The 18,678-nt window shown below is 38.7% G+C and overlaps 1 protein-coding gene across 6 annotated transcripts in view; it reads left to right on the forward strand.

Annotated features, from left to right (window-relative positions):
* Positions 1-18,678, forward strand: part of ZNF292 (zinc finger protein 292) — an 89,230-nt gene that overhangs the window by 60,661 nt on the left and 9,891 nt on the right. For 5 of the 6 annotated variants that reach the window (XM_004605650.2, XM_055135153.1, XM_055135156.1 and 2 more), the window contains 3 exons: positions 19-221; positions 7,132-7,268; positions 10,489-10,630. In XM_004605650.2, coding sequence (XP_004605707.2) covers positions 19-221; positions 7,132-7,268; positions 10,489-10,630 — 482 coding nt within the window. The remainder of the gene's footprint in view (positions 1-18; positions 222-7,131; positions 7,269-10,488; positions 10,631-18,678) is intronic. The other variant, XM_055135157.1, reaches the window with a different exon arrangement.

Genomic DNA, 18,678 nt, shown 5'->3' on the forward strand with positions numbered 1-18,678 from the left:
ATGTTTTATTTTTTAAAGTGAATGAATTTTTAGCTTTTGAGGGTCCCATCTTGCTGGATATGAGAATTAAACATCTAATCAAAACAAATCAATTAAGTCAAGCAACTGCTCTAGCCAAGCTGTGTTCTGATCATCCTGAGATTGATACAAAAGGTAGTTTTAAGCAAACTTACCTTGTCTGTCTCTGTACATCATCTCCAAATGAAAAGTTAATCGAAGAGGTGAGTATGTTGCCTTTGATTAGTTAATACTTCTAAAAGTAAAGAAATTAAAATATTAACTAGATTAGAATGTCTTTGATTTCACCCTTTCTCTTAACAAGGAACTACTGATACTTTGAAATTTTGGCATAATGACAGAGTTGGTTATAGGAGCTTTTTTGGGTAGTGACAACTTGGTTGGCAGCAGCTTTCAGATATAATTGTCAACTAATTTATTTTTTGTTTTAAATAATTGGATCTTTAAACAGTGCTCACTAAATTATGGAAGATATAGTGGCAATTTACCAGTTTTGTATGATGATAATACATTTCAGTATTAGAATCTTAACTAGTTTTTCACTTCAAAATGTGTGCACAGGGGCTGGAACAATAGCACAGCATGTAGGGCATTTACTTTGCACGCAGCTGACCCAGGTTCAATTCCCAGCATCCCATATGGTCCTCAAGCACTGCCATAAGTAATTCCTGAGTGCAGAACCAGGAGTAACCCCTGTACATTGCTGGGTGTGACTCAAAAATATGCAAAAACAAACAAAAAATATGTGCACAAAATTTTAACTGAGTATTTTAATGTTGTAGAGTTTAAGACTTCCTCTTATAAATATATGCTTTATTTGGTTTTTGATTTCTTTACATATGGACTGGAGCGATAGCACAGTGGGTAGGGCATTTACCTTGCACGCTGCCGGCCTGGGTTCGATTCCTCTGTCCTTCTCGGAGAGCCCGGCAAGCTACCGAGAGTATCCTGCCCACATGGCAGAGCCTGGCAAGCTACCTGTGGCATATTCAGTATCCCAAAAACAGTAACAAGTCTCACAATGGAGCCGTTCCTGGTGCCTGCTCGAGCAAATTGATGAACAATGCGATGACAGTGCAACAGTGCAACAGTGCAGTGCTACATATATAAAATATAGGGATTTTTTTTTTTTTTCTTTTTGGGTCACACCCGGCGATGCACAGGGGTTACTCCTGGTTCTACACTCAGGAATTACTCCTGGCAGTGCTCAGGGGACCATATGGGATGCTGGGATTCGAACCTGGGTTGGCCGCGCGCAAGGCAAACGCCCTACCCGATGTGCTATCGCTCCAGCCCCAGAGATTTTTTTTAAAAAAAAAAAAAACAACTTTTCTAGGGAGATGTCACAATGATAACATCAATGTTTTTATTTGCGTATTTAATGTAAAACTTCCTTTGTATGGAAAATTTGATTTGTTTTTAACTTCTAGTTTGGTATAAAGGTAAGATTATTTATGTATTTGTATGCTTTATACTATAGACTTCTGAATGTAGAATCCTGGTCCAAATAGAAAATTTGCATTTGGAGAACTCATAATTCCAAAATGAAGTTAAGGGATAAGAGCAATAGGACATCAGGTAGAACATTTGTCTTACATGCAGCTGACTCAGGTTCGATCCCCATACTGTCTGTGGTTCCGAGTCCCACCAGGTGTACAGAGACAGGATTAAGTCCTGAGTACTGCAGGGTCTGGCCTACCCACTCCCAAAAGGAAACTGGTGGCAGGATAGGAGAATTAAAAGTTGTTGATCAAGGAACAGGAAATAAGTGTCTTGTATTTTTAATATGAGTGTTCTTCAACACTGGAGCAATAGAGAGAGGAGAATAAAGAGATTGTGGAACATTTAAATATCTCTTCACATTGGCAAAAGTTGACATTAAATAGGACAGTGAGCAGTGTCCTACATGATCTCTTGAGTAGTCAGAGAAAAATTGTAAATATTATTAGTACTGTGAACCACAGAATCTCAATATTTTTATTTTGATTTTTTTTGGGGGGGGCCACACCCGGCAATGCTCAGGGGTTACTCCTGGGTCTGCACTCAGGAATTACTCCTGGTGGTGCTCAGGGGACCATATGGGATACTGGGAATCGAACCTGGGTCAGCCACGTGCAAGGCAATTGCCCTACCCGCTGTGCTATCGCTTCAGCCCCAAGAATCTCAATAAATTTTGAAAGGAATAAAATTATAACCAGAATCAGGAAGGAAAGCTTCAGACAGCTTAATTCCCGCATAAAGTTAGTTATATGGTATAATGGTGACTTCTCTTAAGAATGAAAAATGAGAAGGAAAGATAATAAGATGCAGACCAAGTTTCAAAGTAATCCTGTTGCTATGGTGGGGACAGAGAGGATACTGTGCTGTGATATTAATTTCTAGGCAGACTGTTTCAGCATGGAAAATTCTATCAGCAATTTGTACATTGGGCAATACGTGTTTTTTCTTTTGCTATTGTCATTTTAATTACCATTAGAATAAACTAAAAATTAAAGTTTAAAATAGTTTTAACTAATTACTTAACAGATACATAGTTTCTTGATATCTTTGAGATGTCTTGTAACATCTAGTTTTTTTACATAAATTAGGTTTTTTTTATTTTATTTTTTTTTTCATAAATTAGTTTTATGCTGCTATCTTTTTAGCATCAAAAAAGTTTTTATTTTCAGTTCAGTTCCTGCTCTAAAGTCCGTCTCTTCATCCAGTGTTCTTTAGTAGATTTTTGTCAAGTGATCCTTGTGTAGCACTGACTGAACATAGGTCTTAAGGAAGCATAACTTATGTTAGGAAGCTATCCAAACATATGGTTGTTAGATTAACTTTGAGGTTATAATCTTGAGTGAAAATTCAAGAGGAGTGTGTATTTCCAGATCTCTTGAATAGTTACACTAAACCAAAATTCACTCTTGATTTAATTATCCAGAGTAATAGCAGCTTAACCTGCTCTGAGAATTCCTCAGGGAAGTTCTTTGTTTTTTTTTGGTGGGGGGATTATACCCGGAGATGCACAGGTGTTACTCCTGGCTCTGCACTCAGGAATTAACCCCTGGCGGTGCTCAGGGGACCATATGGGATGCTGGGAATTGAACCTGGGTTGGCTGTATGCAAAGTGAATGCCCTACCCACTGTGCTATTGCTCCAGCCCCTCAAGGAAATTCTTGATTAGGACTCTGAAAGTCTGATATATGGAATTTTTTTTTTTTACCCTTATTAAATAAGTAGAACTAGATGTTCCATGTTTCTAAACAGGGCTCAGTTTGACACTACCCATTAAACAAAGCTAGATCTCACAGGACAGCACAGACAGGAGATATAACATTAGACAGGCATATTTACCTGTTTCTTGTTAAAAATTTTTTAAGTGACTGGAGTGATAGTTCAGTGGATAGGTCACTTACCTTGCACACAGCTAACCCAAGTTAGATCCTCGGCATCCCATACAGTCCCCACACCCTGCTAGGACTAAGCTCTCAGCTGGATGTAGATATCTGTCCGTGTGCCCCCCTTCCGCACCCCCCACCACCAGAAAATCCTTCTTAGAGATTTTTATATTACGTAAAGTTTTTCATTGTATCATATTAAGTAAGTCAGTTAAGAATGGCTTTCACCAAGGCCTGCCAGAAGTAAGGAAAGGAATTTTCTCATTGCTTCCTTCAGACAAGGTATTCTTACTCTCTTTCCTTTTCTCCCTTTCCTCTTTCCCCTCCCTTTTCGCCACCCCTCCTCTTTCCATCCCTGGCTCTTTTTCCCTTCCCTCTTCATCACTCTTCTCTCCTTCTCCCTTCATTCATTACTTTTTTTTTTTCTTTTTGGGTTACACCCAGCGATGCACAGGGGTTACTTCTGGCTCTGCACTCAGGAATTACTCCTGGCGGTGCTCAGGGGACCATATGGGATGCTGGGAATTGAACCCGGGTCAGCCGTGTTTCCAAGGCAAACGCCCTACCCACTGTGCTATCGTTCCAGCCCTCATTTACTTTTATTTAATCTATCTGGATTTGTAAGTATTTGAGATTTTTATTTTTCTTGTCTTTTAAAAGCTATTCTTTAGGGCTTTAGGTACAGCGGGTAAGGTGTTTGCCTTACATGCGGCTGACCCGGGTTTAATCCCTGGCATCCCAAACGGTCCCTTGAACATCACTGGATATGTTTCAAAAAGCAAAATAAGTAAAAACAAAATAAAAACAAAAACAAACTATTCTTTAGTATATGGTGGGGAATTGGGTCTGAGAGATAATACAGGGCTTAAACTCTGTGTTTTGCTTGGAGCTAACTCAGGTTTAATTCCCCATACCACATGAGCACTCCTTGAGCATCTTCAGGTACAGCTTTGGAAGTCCATGAGAGTACAGGACTTCACTGAACCACCTAGAATTAGTGGGAAGGCCCCCAGTTTAAGTTCTTGCCTTGCACTTGTAGCCTTCAAACTTGTTGAAAGTGTTCTATAAGGATAGCTTCTAAAAGTAGAATTGCTAGATTTTAGAGTAGTTGAAATAATCTAGAATTGTAAAATTTATACACTGTCACTGTCACTTTCATTCCCTTGTTCATCAGGTTGCTCGTATGGGTTCCAGTAACGTCTCCATTGTGAGATTTGTTGTTACTGTTTTTGGCATATCGAATACACTATGGGTAGCTTGCCAGGCTCTGCTGTGCAGGCAGGATACTCTTGGTAGCTCAAGGGGCTCTCCGAGAGGGCCAGAGAAATTGAACCTGGGTGGGCCGCTTGTAAGGCAAATGTCCTACCCACTGTGCTTTTGCTCCAGTCCCAATACAAGTTAACTTGTACACCCTTCAGTGCAAGTTAAAAATGTAGCTTGAGGCAGGTAGTATAGTGGGTAAGGCATTTGACTTGAATGTGGCCGACCCAAGTTTGATCTCTGGCACCCTACTTGGCTCCCCTGAGCCCCACCAGGAGTGGTCCCTGAGTACAGAGTCAGGAATAAGCCCTGAGTACTGCTGGGTATAGTGCAAAATTCAAAATACAAATAAACTGGGACTTCCTAGTTGCTAAACATTTCTGGGACTGATGAGGTAATACAGTGCGTAGGGCACTGACCTGGTTTGATAGGATTCCCTGAGTGCAGAGCCATGAGAAAGTACTGAGCATCATTGGGTGTGACCCCAAAACAAAAGCAAGCAAAGTTTAGCTTAAATATGTGCCTGTCAAGCAGCTTGGGTTGTGGGAGGGTTCGGACCAGGAGATGTTTGTTGGTGGAGGGAAGTTAACTGCTGGTGGGACTGGTGTTGGAACATTGTATGCTTGAAACTGTTACGATCAACTTTGTAAATGAGTCAGAGTGCCATAAATAAGTATATAAATTCTGTACTATTTTATGTAATCTAGTATTCTAGTGTATTTTATAGACTTTTATATATCACTGTCATCACTGTATCACTCACTGTCATCCTGTTGTTCATTGATTTGCTCGAGCGGCCGCCAGTAACGTCTTCATTTGTCCCTGTCGCGTGCTAGTGTAGCCCAGTGGAGTCTGCTCACTCCAGAAACACGAAGAGCACGTTGTTGTTACTGTTTTTGGCATATCAAGTATGTCACAGGTAGCTTGCCAGGCTCTACCATGCAAGGGAAAAAATATAAATAAATTAAAAAAAAAATAAAGAGGTCGCACAGCCGCAAATGTAGCTGTACTCCAGGAAAAATTGCGTCGCTTTCTTCGCCGAGCACTTGGAGAGTGGCCTTGAGTATGGCTGGGGCTGGGTTCTGGAGGTTTTCCACTGCCTGGGCTCTGCTTTGGAGGGAAACTCAACCCGCCCTCCTCCGAGGGGACCCCAGTGAAGACAGCCTGGCTCGTAGACAGGAGACTTTTATATATAAATATATATAGTTGGTTTGAGAGCACGCCCAAGAGTGCTCAGGGGACCATATGGTTTGCTGAGAATTGAATCCAGGCCAGCTGTTTGCAAGACAAATGTTCTACCTGCTGTACTCTGGTCCCGACAAGTAGACATTTTTTCAGTTATTTGGTATAAGCTAATGTGGTATTACCTATAGGGTCAAGAGTTTTAGAGATAGACAGTAGTGGTGGAAAGAGCACTGCAGTGTCGTGTTCTGTGACTAGGTTGCAATATTGCATTTCATGTTTTCTTTAAGAAATGATTACTATGAGGCCAGAGTGATGGTACAGAGGATGACACACGGCTTGCCTGTATTTGATCCCTGGTAAACCGTATGACTCCCTGAGCACTCTTAGTTGTGGCCCAAAGCAACCCTCCCCCCAAAAATAAGAAACAACTGTTATTAAACACTGAAACCTCAGTATTTATTCTTAGTATTTTCAAGCCCAATTTAATCTGTTAAATAAGACCTCTATGTCTGTTACCATTGAACCTCATTATGAAAAATTCATCTCAAGGTTGTTATCATAGACCATTTAGACAATTCATTTACACACATGCCTCTCTTTTTTTCTTGCATCCCTTTCTTCCTCCCCCTGCCCCCTGCCTCCAAAATATATTCACTCTTTTGATAAGAATACCAACAAAGAGTGCACATACGTACCTCAGTGGTACATAGGTCCTATGTTCTTTAGTTCTTTTTGCCATTTGACAGTTAATAACTTGTTTTTCAGTTTTGCAGTGATTTGTGATTTTATGCTGTACATTACATTTTTGATTTACAACTTATAGGAATCATGTAAGTTCATTTTCACATAGCACATCTTTGTCATAAGTTAGCACATTTTAATTTTAAGGAAATTGAGTGGATATACTTTACGTACCTTAATGAAGAAGTTTATCTTATTAGAAATTCTTAAAATTTTTCCACTATATGCCTTTTTTGCCCAGGTGATCTTTTTGTGACCCTATGTATATAGGTTAAAAAAAAATTAGGTATAGTAAAGGGTTTAAGACACTTGCACTGGACCCACTGACTGGATGTTGCAAAGTTATTAAAACATTCAGTTCTCTGGCCATGAAAATAGTATTTCTTGAAACTGCAGCCCAGTATTTCCCAGGAATAAAAATTATAACTTGGTTGAATGAGTTCATTAAGTTTTTCTGATGAAAATGACCTGTATGATAGGTAATGAAAATTTAAAGTATAATTATGTACTAGTATAATATCATTTTATTACTATTCTTTTTCTGTAGATTTCAGAAGTTGACTGCAAGGATGCCCTAGAGATGATTTGTAACTTGGAATCAGAGGGTGATGAAAAAAGTGCTCTTGACTTATGTACTGCATTTTTGTCACGGCAGCTTCAACAAGGAGATATGTACTGTGCTTGGTGAGTTAATTTTTTAAAAAATAGAGAAGATTACTAAGCATATGAAGATTAGTTGTGAAAATTAGATAATTTTAAAAATGTTTTCAAAAGGCGCAGCACTTATTTTTAGAAGTTAAAAATATGCAGACTGATTATGAAGATCTTAATGTTACAAATTAAACTTTTTGTATTTGAAGCAACCAAATTCCTAGTGTACCAATATTGATTAGTAATTTAAATGTTGGAAGATGTAAGTTTCTTTTTTTCTAATGCCACTATGAAACATTTCTTTCAGTTATTAACAATCTGGCAAGCTCTCCCTGACATATTCCATATGCCAAATATAGTAACAATAACAGGTCTCTTTTTCCTGACCCTGAAAAGCGCCTCCAATCATCGGGAAAAAATGAGTAAGGAGAGGCTGCTAAAATATCAGGGCTGGGACGAATGAAGACGTTACTGGCACCTGCTCGAGTAAATTGATGAACAGTGGAATGACAGTGATACAGTGATATAGCAATTAGCAATCTAACATTGAATGTGTTTTGTTTCTCTTCATATTATATTCTTAGTTGCCTAACTGGTATTTATCTAAAAAAGCAATTTTTTTTTCCAGATATAAGAATTCATGTTTCACTAACTTCTTTAGTGCACATTTTATGGTACATTTTTTTATTGAGCAGAGCTTGTTATATACAGTCCTTTGGGAGTGTATAGCTAACAGATGTTAATGTTAGCTTTAGTTCAGAAAATTTAAGATCAGTAGTTTTAAAATTAGTGTTAGCTAAAAGCAACAATTTGGTTCCTCGACAGTATTGATAGTCTTATGTGTCTTACTTTGACAGCATGAAAACAAAAAGGGAAGTTTGATTTGTAACATAAAGAATATTTATTATGTACTGAGCAGTTGTACAGTGAGTAGGGTGCTTGCCTTGCATTAAGCCTAGCCAGGTTCAATCCCTGAGACCCCCATATTGTCCCCTGAGCACTGCCAGGTGTTGGGTATGACCCAGATTCCCTTATACCCAATTCTACCACAACCACCAAAAAAACAAAAAAATAGGATATTAGGGCTGAAGAGATAATGCACAGGGTAATAACAAATAACTATCATTGGGAGAATTGACTCACACAACTGAGTTGGAGGGGGTGGGGTTGAGGAGAAAGGGTACTGGGGTCCTTGCGAGAAAAAGGTGGATACATAGGTAAAGAGTGTAGTGTTGGGATTATGTACATGAAAAGACATTATTAGGAGTATTGTAAATCATATAATTTAAATTTTAAAAATTTTATTGAATCACTTGTGAAATAGACCTTTACAAAACTGTTCATGATTAGGTTTCAGTCGTATAGTGTTCCAACACCCATCCCTTCACCATTGTACATTTCCCAGCACCATTGTCCCCAATTTCCCTCCCACACCCAGTCTGCCTCTGTGACAGGCACTTTCTCTCTCCCTCCCTCCTGCCCTCCCCTCCCTCCCTCCCCCTCTCTCCCTCTCTCCCTTTTGGGCATTGTGGTTTGCAATACAAATATTAGAAGGTTGTCGTCTATGTCCCTTTACCTACTTTTAACACTCAGTTCTTGTCCAGCATGATCATTTGCAGCTATTATTGTCATACTGGTCCCTTCTCTCTCATACCTGCAGAATCTAAATTTTTTTAAATGCTATTTGCTAATTTAATAAACCTTTTCTTGATCAGCCAGGAAAAAAGTTTTTTTGAGGACAGTAGATTTTCTATGTGATGATGGTAATAAAGGTAAGAGTAGAAATTTTATATTAAGACACATGTAAGATAAATAATGAAGAATATGCTAGGGGCTGAATGTTGAAAACTTAGTGGGGAGGAGAGGCGTGGCAAAATAGTTTGAGACAGTAAAGTTAATTAGGAAGCAGTACAGCTGGGAAGTTACTAAAGCTTCCTTATGGATATGGGAGGGGGGTAAAAGAAATGTCAGTGAATAGTTATGAGGAAAGTTTTAAGCAGAGACTATGGGACTAGCAAAAGTGATGCATTAAATTAGATGGTGAACTGGAAATGTGTTAATCATTTTTTTCATATATTAAGTTTCAGGTTTCAGAAGAGATCAAAGTGGAGAGAAATCTTTTAAAGAACTAGAGAGGAGAAAGTGGTCACGGCTGGAGAGACAGATTTTGAAGTCCTCAATATATAGGTTAAAGTATAGTTAATGAACAAGTTACTCAGGAAGGTAGTGAAGAGGGCAGATTTTTTAGGAGTAAAGATTGAGTATATACAGATTGAAAAGGCCTGTGTTGAGAAGACTGCTTGGTGAAGCAAGAAAGTTTTGTGGAAGTTAACCCTGGAGGACAGAAGAGGAATAGATGATAAGTAAAAGGGAGGAAAAAGTCATCACATCAGTGGAATTTTCTTTCTTTTGTTTTGTTTTTGGGTCATACCCAGCAGTGCCTAAGGACTATTCCATGCAGAGTACTCAGGTTCCTCTCCTGGTGGTGCTGGGGACTGAACGAGAGGGTCCTGTATATACAAAGCATGCAGTCTCCCCATTTCAAATATCTCCTTTACACAGTAGAATTATTTTCAGTTGAAAAAATTGTATTTTGGGCCAAAGCGATATTACAGCAGGTAGGGCACTCTTGCACACAGCCAACCAGGGTTCAATCCCCAGTACCCCACATGATCCCCAAGCCCTCGTGCAGTGATGCCTGAGCACTGCCAGGTGTGACTCAAGAACCAAAAAAATAAATGCAAATTTAAAAATTGTAATTATACTAGAAATAAATATTAACTTATTCCCCACCCCCTCTTATTTTTCTGCTATTGCACATACGGTGTTATTCTGGATTCTGTGTCATCCCTGATTTAGTCGACTTTAAAATTACATTAGAAGATATAAATTTAAAGTTTTTTTTTAAATCATTATGACAGTCATGCATTTTATATATACAAACTTGTATTGTACTTATTACATAAAATTCATGTGATTCAACATTGTTGTTACATAACTTATTTAAACATCAGGTGTCTTCCTACTAAAAGGTAATGCCTCCTTGTTTTAAAAAGATATGAATAATGAAAAATCCTGAATTTATTTAGTCTCCAGAAAATTGAGATCTATTTTCATTCTAACTTATTGAACATTAGAATTAGATCTAAAAGCAGTTTAGTTTCAAATGTAATGATTTGAGTGGTGTAGTTCATGATTGTTAATATTTTTGTTCCAGCTTTTAAATTAAATTTTTTAAAATTTTCTTTTTTAGGGAACTCACTCTCTTTTGGAGTAAATTACAGCAAAGAGTAGAACCATCTATACAAGTTTACCTAGAAAGGTGTCGTCAGCTTTCTCTATTAACCAAGACAGTTTATCACATTTTCTTCCTGATTAAAGTTATTAATTCAGAGGTAAGAATTATTAAGATTTTTTTCTTAAGTTAAAATACATAAATTACAAAACATACAAATTTAGAAAGGCTTTCTTTTTTTGAACCACTTGGTGATTCCTGTTTATTTCTCTTAGTGCTTTGAACATTGATTTTCTTACCAGTCTTTCAAGGAGGAGAGAGTCAGGGGTTTGCTCTTAGCCTAATGCATAATATTTGTTTGTATTTTGTCTTTTTACTCTTGCTATCAACAATGTTTTGATAACATGGCACTTGAAAAATTTAAGATGTGGACATAGAAATAGAGATAGCCTTTATTGCTAGCAATCTGACAGGTTATATTAACTAAATTTTTTTCTACAAAATAGCCCAAAGTATGTAATAAAATAAAGTATCTCTTTAAATGTATAGCAGCTTAGATTGCAAGAATATTAGGGAATCCCAAGTTCAGGATGAAGAGGTATCTTAAAACTAAAATATGGGAGAAGATTGGTGGGTACACTGGCCCTGGGTGTGGTGTTGGGATTATGTGCATAAGAAGAACCCATTGTAATAGTATTTTACAACACAAAATTTCAATTAAAAAAATAAAAGCCAAAAGCAGACTGACTACCACTTGGTGTGACCCAAAAGCAAAAACCTGAATACTGGCCTTTCCAAGGCTGGCAGTGTTGGGATATGTTAATGCTTGCAACAATGAAGAGTTTCCATATCTTCACTGGGACAGAGTATAGTTGACTGAGGATAGAAAGTTAATTATCCTGCAAGTTGGATGCTTAAAACTTCATGAGGTATAGATCTTCATCTCCACCGCCATGACGTACTATGATTGATAAAATAAACTAAGAACATTTATAACTCAAATAGGTTATAGGGAAGGATTCCTGTGCATATCCAAGTAATTGAATTTCCAAAAGTAAGAGATTGTCAGCCATGAAAGAATTGTAGAGGGGAAAAAAAAATAATAAGGGGTCATAGCACTAATACAGCGGGTATTGCCTTGCATGTAACTGACCTGGATTCAGTCTCTGGCATCTCATATGGTCTTCTGAGCACCACTAGGAGTTATTTCTGAGTATGGAGACAGGAGTAAATCCTGAGCATCACTGGGTGGGTTATCCAAAAACAATAGGATAAAATGTCCAAGATAGAAGGGAACATAGAAATAAGAAAAAAAAATCTTACATGAATGGATTTCAGTAAAGTAAAAAGAATGGTCTTAAACTTTAAGTAATACTATTGTGGATAAATAAATCTTTAAAATAAATACTTAGCACTGTATGGCACTGTCGTCCCATTGTTCATCGATTTGCTCAAGCGGGCACCAGTAACATCTCCATTGTGAGACTTGTTACTGTTTTTGGCATATCAAATATGCCACGGGTAGCTTGCCAGGCTCTGGTGTGTGGGCAGGATACTCTTGGTAGCTTGCCGGGCTCTCTGAGAGGGACAGAGGAATGGAACCCTGGTCAGCTGCGTGCAAGGCAAATGCCCTACCTGCTGTGCTATCGCTCCAGTCCAAAATAAATATTTAAAGATTTAAAATGAATTAAAGCACAAGAAAGATACTACCATAATGCCCACACTGATTTTAAAGTGTTAAAATAATTTTTAGAAAATTTAAATAGTGTAGTAACTTAAATGAAAGTACTTAACAAAATAGGTTAAATAGTAAATTACACTAAGGTGGGAAATGAGCATAGATTGCATATGTATTTCTATTTACTAAGTAAGCCAGAATTCAAGTTTTGAGAAGTTTATGCAGCGTAAAAGGTACTTTCTAACTGATGTGTAATTGTCTTGAAAGGAAATGAAAAAGAACATTAGCCTATACTCTTAAAAGTACTGATTCTGTAGTTGGTCGTTCTTACTGTATTTTTACTTATTTACTTAACATATTTTTTCCCTCTATATCAGTCTTCTTTTTCATTTTATTGTGCTGTAGCTAAAAAATAAACTTAAGGAATTAGTAAATTTCTTAGGCAATTATTGTGTAATTTTAAATATAGATTGTTATGGATTTCATTTCTTTTTAGGGGATGTGGGGGGGCAATACTTAATGGTGCTTAGGGGACATATATGGTACAAGGATTGTAGGGTAGAAGCCCCCCCCCCCTTTTTTTTTTTTTGGCGTCACACCCGGCGATGCACAGGGGTCACTCCTGGCTCTGCACTCAGGAATCACCCCTGGCGGTGCTCAGGGGACCATATGGGATGCTGGGAATAGAACCCGGGTGGGCCGCGTGCAAGGCAAACACCCTACCTTCTGCTATCGCTCCAGCCCGCAGAAGCCCTTTTGAAGCAAGCACCTTACTTCCTTGTTCCATCTTAACTCTCCAGCCTTGGATTTTGTTTCTTAATCAGATATATCAAGATGGTGAGGTAAAGGTATCTCATCTTTATTCTCTCTCAAAGTCCCTGTTTGAGAACGTAAATACTTGTACAAGAACTGCACTGCTCTGGGATAGCACAATGGGTAAGACGGTTTGCCTTGCACGTGGCCAATCCTTGAATCATTTGTAGCTCTGAAGTAGAATGAAAGATTTTGATGAGAAGAGCTCTCCTTTGGATGCTCAGTTACCTGATATGGCTAGTGAATCTCATAGATATTTCCACTGTGGCATACAGTTGTGTTGTGTAGCTTTTTTCCTAGAGATTTTATGATCACAGCCATAAAGAAAATAAAATATGCTGTTAAAGTATGAATACCTGAGAGAAGTTTGTTTCTGTGGCCAGTGAACAAACTTACCGAGATAAAACATTGTAATTTTTCTGTTCTAAAAACTTTATCATTACATGATGGTTTTTCATTTCTAAAATCTGATCAAATACAAATTAAAAATAAGAATTATAGAATTACTGTTTTCAGGACTGAAGGAGACCTTACAGGTACCTAGTTGTGACCAAGTTACAGTGTAGCTTTTTTTTTTTCTTTTTTAATTCACAGTGAAATTTCACTTCAAGGTTACAGTTGGGTGTACTGGCCATGACCCTATACTTCTTTTATCCTTGTCAAAGCTCCAGAAGTTGGTGAAGACTGTTTAACAGCTCCTCACATTTTTTTTTTTTTAAATTTATTTATTTTTAATTAGAGAATCACCGTGAGGGTACAGTTACAGATTTATACACTTCTGTGCTCACACTTCCCTCGTACAAAGTTTGGGAACCCATCCCTTCACCAGTGCCCATTCTCCACCACCCGTAAACCCAGTGTCCCTCCCACCCTCCCCAATCCCATCTCCCCCCCACCCCACCCTGCCACTGTGGCAAGGCATTCCCTTCTGCTTTCTCTCTCTAATTAGCTGTTGTGGTTTGCAACAAAGGTGTTGAGTGGCCGCTGTGCTCAGTCTCTAGCCCTCATTCAACCCGCAACTCCCTTCCCCCACATGGCCTTCGACTGCAATGTAGTTGGTGATCGCTTCTCTGAGTTGACCTTTCCCCGGAACGTGAGGCCAGCCTCGAAGCCATGGAGTCAACCTCCTGGTACTTATTTCTACAGTTCTTGGGTGTTAGTCTCCCACTCTGTTATTCTATATACCATAGATGAGTGCAATCTTTCTATGTCTGTCTCTCTCTTTCTGACTCATTTCACTCAGCATGAAACTTTTCATGCCCATCCACTTAACTACAAAATTCTTGACCTCCTTTTTTCTAACAGCTGCATAGTATTCCATTGTATAGATGTACCAAAGTTTCCTCAACCAGTCATCCGTTCTGGGGCATTCGGGTTTTTTCCAGATTCTGGCTATTGTAAACAGTGCTGCGATGAACATACATGTGCAGATGTTGTTTCGATTGTACTTTTTTGCCTCTCTGGGATATATTCCCAGCAGTGGTATTGCTGGGTCAAATGGGAATTCAATATCTAATTTTTTGAGAGTCGTCCAAATTGTTTTCCAGAAGGGCTGAACCAGTCGGCATTCCCACCAGCAGTGAAGAAGGGTCCCTTTCTCCCCACATCCTCTCCAACAGCGGTTGCTTTTGTTCTTTTGGATGTGTGCTAGTCTATGTGGTGTGAGGTGGTATCTCATGGTTGTTTTGATCTGCATCTCTCTGATGATTAGTGATGTAGAGCACTTTTTCATGTGCCTTTTGGCCATTCGTATTTCTTCCTTGGTAAAGTTTCTGTTCATTTCTTTGCCCCATTTTTTGATGGGGTTGGATGTTTTCTTCTTGTAGAGCTCAACCAGTGCTTTATATACCATTGATATCAACCCCTTATCTGATGGGTATTGTGTAAATATCCTTTCCCATTCTGTGGATAGTCTTTGTATTCTGGTCACTGTATCTCTTGCGGTGCAGAAGCTTTTTAGTTTAATGTAGTCCCATTTGTTGATCTCTGTTTTTACTAGATTGCTTAGTTCCGTGTCACCTTTGAAGATACCCTTATCTTCAATATCGTGGAGGGTTTCGCCGACCTTGTCTTCAATGTACCTTATGGTTTGTGGTCTAATGTTGAGGTCTTTAATCCATTTTGATCTGACTTTTGTGCATGGTGTCAGGTCAAGGTCTAAACCCATTTTTTTGCATGTGGTTGTCCAGTTGTGCCAGCACCATTTGGTAAAGAGGCTTTCCTTGCTCCACTTCACTTCTCTTGCTCCCTTATCAAAGATTAGATGGTCATACATTTGGGGTTGTGTGTAGGGATATTCCACCCTGTTCCATTGGTCTACGGCTCTGCCTTTGTTCCAGTACCATGCTGTTTTAATTGTTACTGCTTTGTAGTAAAGTTTGAGGTTGGGGATGGTGATGCCTCCCATCATCTTTTTCCCAAGAATTGTTTTAGCTATCCTTGGACGTTTGTTATTCCATATGAATTTTAGGATTGCTTGATCCATTTCTTTGAAGAGTGTCATGGGTATATTTATAGGGATCGCATTGAATCTGTATAATGCTTTAGGGAGTATTGCCATTTTGACAACATTGATTCTCCCTATCCACGAGCAGGGTATATGTTTCCATTTCCTCATGTCCTCTTTGATTTCATGGAGTAACAGCTCCTCACATTTTAACTTAAAATAATTGTTTTTCTTAAACTCAGATCTATAAAAGAAATAGAACAGATAGCTTGGTGCCTCTTTTTAGATTTACTCTTCACTTTTCCTGGAATCTTAAAGATTACAAAACTGTAGCCCCACTTATTTTATTTTTTTTACATTCTATTTTTTTAACAGTTTAATTAATTGAACCACTGTGAGATGAACCTTTACAAGTTTGTTAGTAATTAGGTTTCAGTCATCAGTCATACAGTGTTCCAACACCCATCCCTCCCCCAGTGTGTTTCCCAGCACCAATGTCCCCAGTTTCTCTCCCATCACTCCCCCCCATCCTACCTCTATAGACACTCCCTCCCACTCTCTCTCCCCCTGTCTCTCTCCGTCCCCCCCTACCCCTCTTCCTCCCTTCCCTCCTCTCTTTGGGCATTGTGGTTTGCAGAAAAGATACTGAAAGATTATCGCGTATTTTCCATTACTTACTTTTGATACTCAGTTCTTGTCCAGCTGTCCAGTGATCATTTCCAGCTGTTACTGTTATCCTGGCCCCGACTCTGTCTTACCTACACTATACTATGTCCCACACACATTTATAGTTGATTCGTACCAGTCCTTCTAGTCCCTGTTTTCCCTGGCTATGGATATTAATCTTATACTATGTAGTGCTGTCGTCCCATTGTTCATCGATTTGCTCGAGTGGGCACTAGTAACGTCTCTGTTGTGAGACCTGTTACTGTTTTTGGCATATTGAATACGCCATGGGTAGCTTGCCGGGCTCTCTGAGAGGGACGGAGGAATCGAACCCAGGTCTGTCATGTGCAAGGCAAACTCCCTACCCGCTGTGCTATCATTCTAACCCATAAATACAATAAAAGGATTTATTTTTTCAATTTATTTTTTGCCTCTTATTTTATTTTTTTTGCCTCTTATTTTATTTTTTCAATTTATTTTTTGCCTCTTATTTATTTTTTCTGCTTTTTGGGTCACAATGCACAGAGATTACTCCTGATTCATGCACTCAGGAATCACTTCCGGCACTGCTTGGTGGGGACCATATGGGATGCTGGTAATTGAACCCAGGTCCGCTGCATCCAAGGCAAATGCCCTACCTGCGCTATATATATATATATATTTTTTTTTAATTGGATCTTTCTTTTGTAGTGGAATGTTGCTCATCACAGCACTTGATAAAAAGTAGGTGCTAAATGAGTAAAATAAGTTGGCTGTCTGACCCACTTTTCTGTTTTGTCTCTCCAGCAGCGATTGCAGGACAGAGCAGGGGGGTAGAAAATAGATAAAAGTTGGATAAAGTAAAATTTATTTTTTGTGTACTACTCAATAAATACTTCTGGTAACTAAGTATGTGGGGATTTCACGTCAAGTCATTCTTCGATACTAACTAGAATACCAGTTAGGTATTCTGCAGTATAACTCAGTTTACACACTGTCTACCTGGCAGGAGCAGAGTTCACACATTAAAAACACAATTCCTTTGGGCCAAGGAGAGAACTCAGAGATTACTGCACTGACCTTGCACACCAGAGACCTGGGTTTGATCCCTAGAAGTGCTGGGTGTGCCTCTAAAAACAAACACACCCCCTCTCCCTTCAGTTCCCAAACATTCCTTTCTCACAGTGGGTTCGTTAAAGTCATTGTCGAAGAATTTACTGAGCTTTTTGTCACTAATTGGGCCTTCTATATTACTGTTTTTATTTTATTTTGTTACTTTTTTTTTTTATTGAGCTTAGTGGTCTTTTATGCTCCTTCCCATCTAATTTGATGTGCTGTCAGTATTGTAGAATTTGGTGGTATTGTGCATCACCACCACCACAGCGCACTCCATGATATGTAGAACTGGACTGGAGTTTCAGTGGCTTGGCTGGGCTTTGCTTACATCTATTCCAAGGTTTGTGGTGGAGCTGTGAAACTGGGCTGTTGTTTACATAGCGGTGGGATGCAAGTATGACTGCTGGGACAGTATAGAGAGTGGGGGGAAGTTGCCTGCCCCCACTCCAAAAAGACCCCAGATTTCTCAGCCCACAGGTGTACCTGGAATTTTTGTTGGCTTGGCATCTCGTCAGCTATTAGACATGAGGCAGTGGAGTTGGACCATTGGTATGTCAGGGAGTGCGGGGTGGGTGTGCAGCTCTTGGGACTTCAGCAGGGCAGGGACTCTGCCCACCCCCCTTCGTGGTCACCAGAGTTTTCAGCCCAAAGACCAGTGTAATTGTGAGTCAAACTCAATTCTCAAAACATACTGACTATAGAGCTTTTATATTTTGTAATGTGACATATCTCAGTTTATGTTCTGACTAGTAGCCTATAAACTAAATTTGAAATTATATATATAAAGTAATGAAGGCTCAAAAGAATGTAAAATATGATAGTTTGATTTATTGATATCTCTTAATTACGCTGTTATGTTATGCTGTTCCAGCGTTAAGAATGGGAGATACCATTCGAGCATATGATAGAACTAGATTCTGCCTTGTTAAAGATCAAATAACTTTGTAAATAGTGAAAATCTTTTATTATTAATAAATTATGGAACATGGAGACATTTTTAATTGACCAGGTTAAGAGAATTTTGTTTCACAAAGATTACAGATACAAACTTTGGAATTGAGATTTATGATAAAAATAATGGCATCTCTTGATCACTCAGTGTATGCCAGATATACTAAATTATACCAGTTACTTTGTTTCTGCTGTTTTCAAATTTATTTTTAATTTGTTTTTATTTTGGGGTTACATCTGGTGCCCAATGTTCTATGAGGTGCCAGGAATTAAACCTGGGCTTCCTACATGCAAGGTATGTTTTCATCCCACAGAGGAATCTTTTTGGCTCCTTCCCCTCCGGGCACTCTAGGTAGACGATATCCATTCATGTTCACAGCAATTTTATGAAGTTTTAGTGCTGTTTTGATTTTTGTTAATAAATTAGATATGAAAGGTTGGAGAAGTAAAGAGCTAACAAGTTTGCCTGGCCTTTAGATTCTTTTTCCCCTCAGGCCGTAGCTCCTATTGCTTATGCTTTTACGCTATTCTATACAAGTTGAACTCTTTAACACCAGTA

Source organism: Sorex araneus, chromosome 4 (assembly GCF_027595985.1).
Source record: "Sorex araneus isolate mSorAra2 chromosome 4, mSorAra2.pri, whole genome shotgun sequence".
Lineage (NCBI taxonomy): Eukaryota > Metazoa > Chordata > Mammalia > Eulipotyphla > Soricidae > Sorex > Sorex araneus.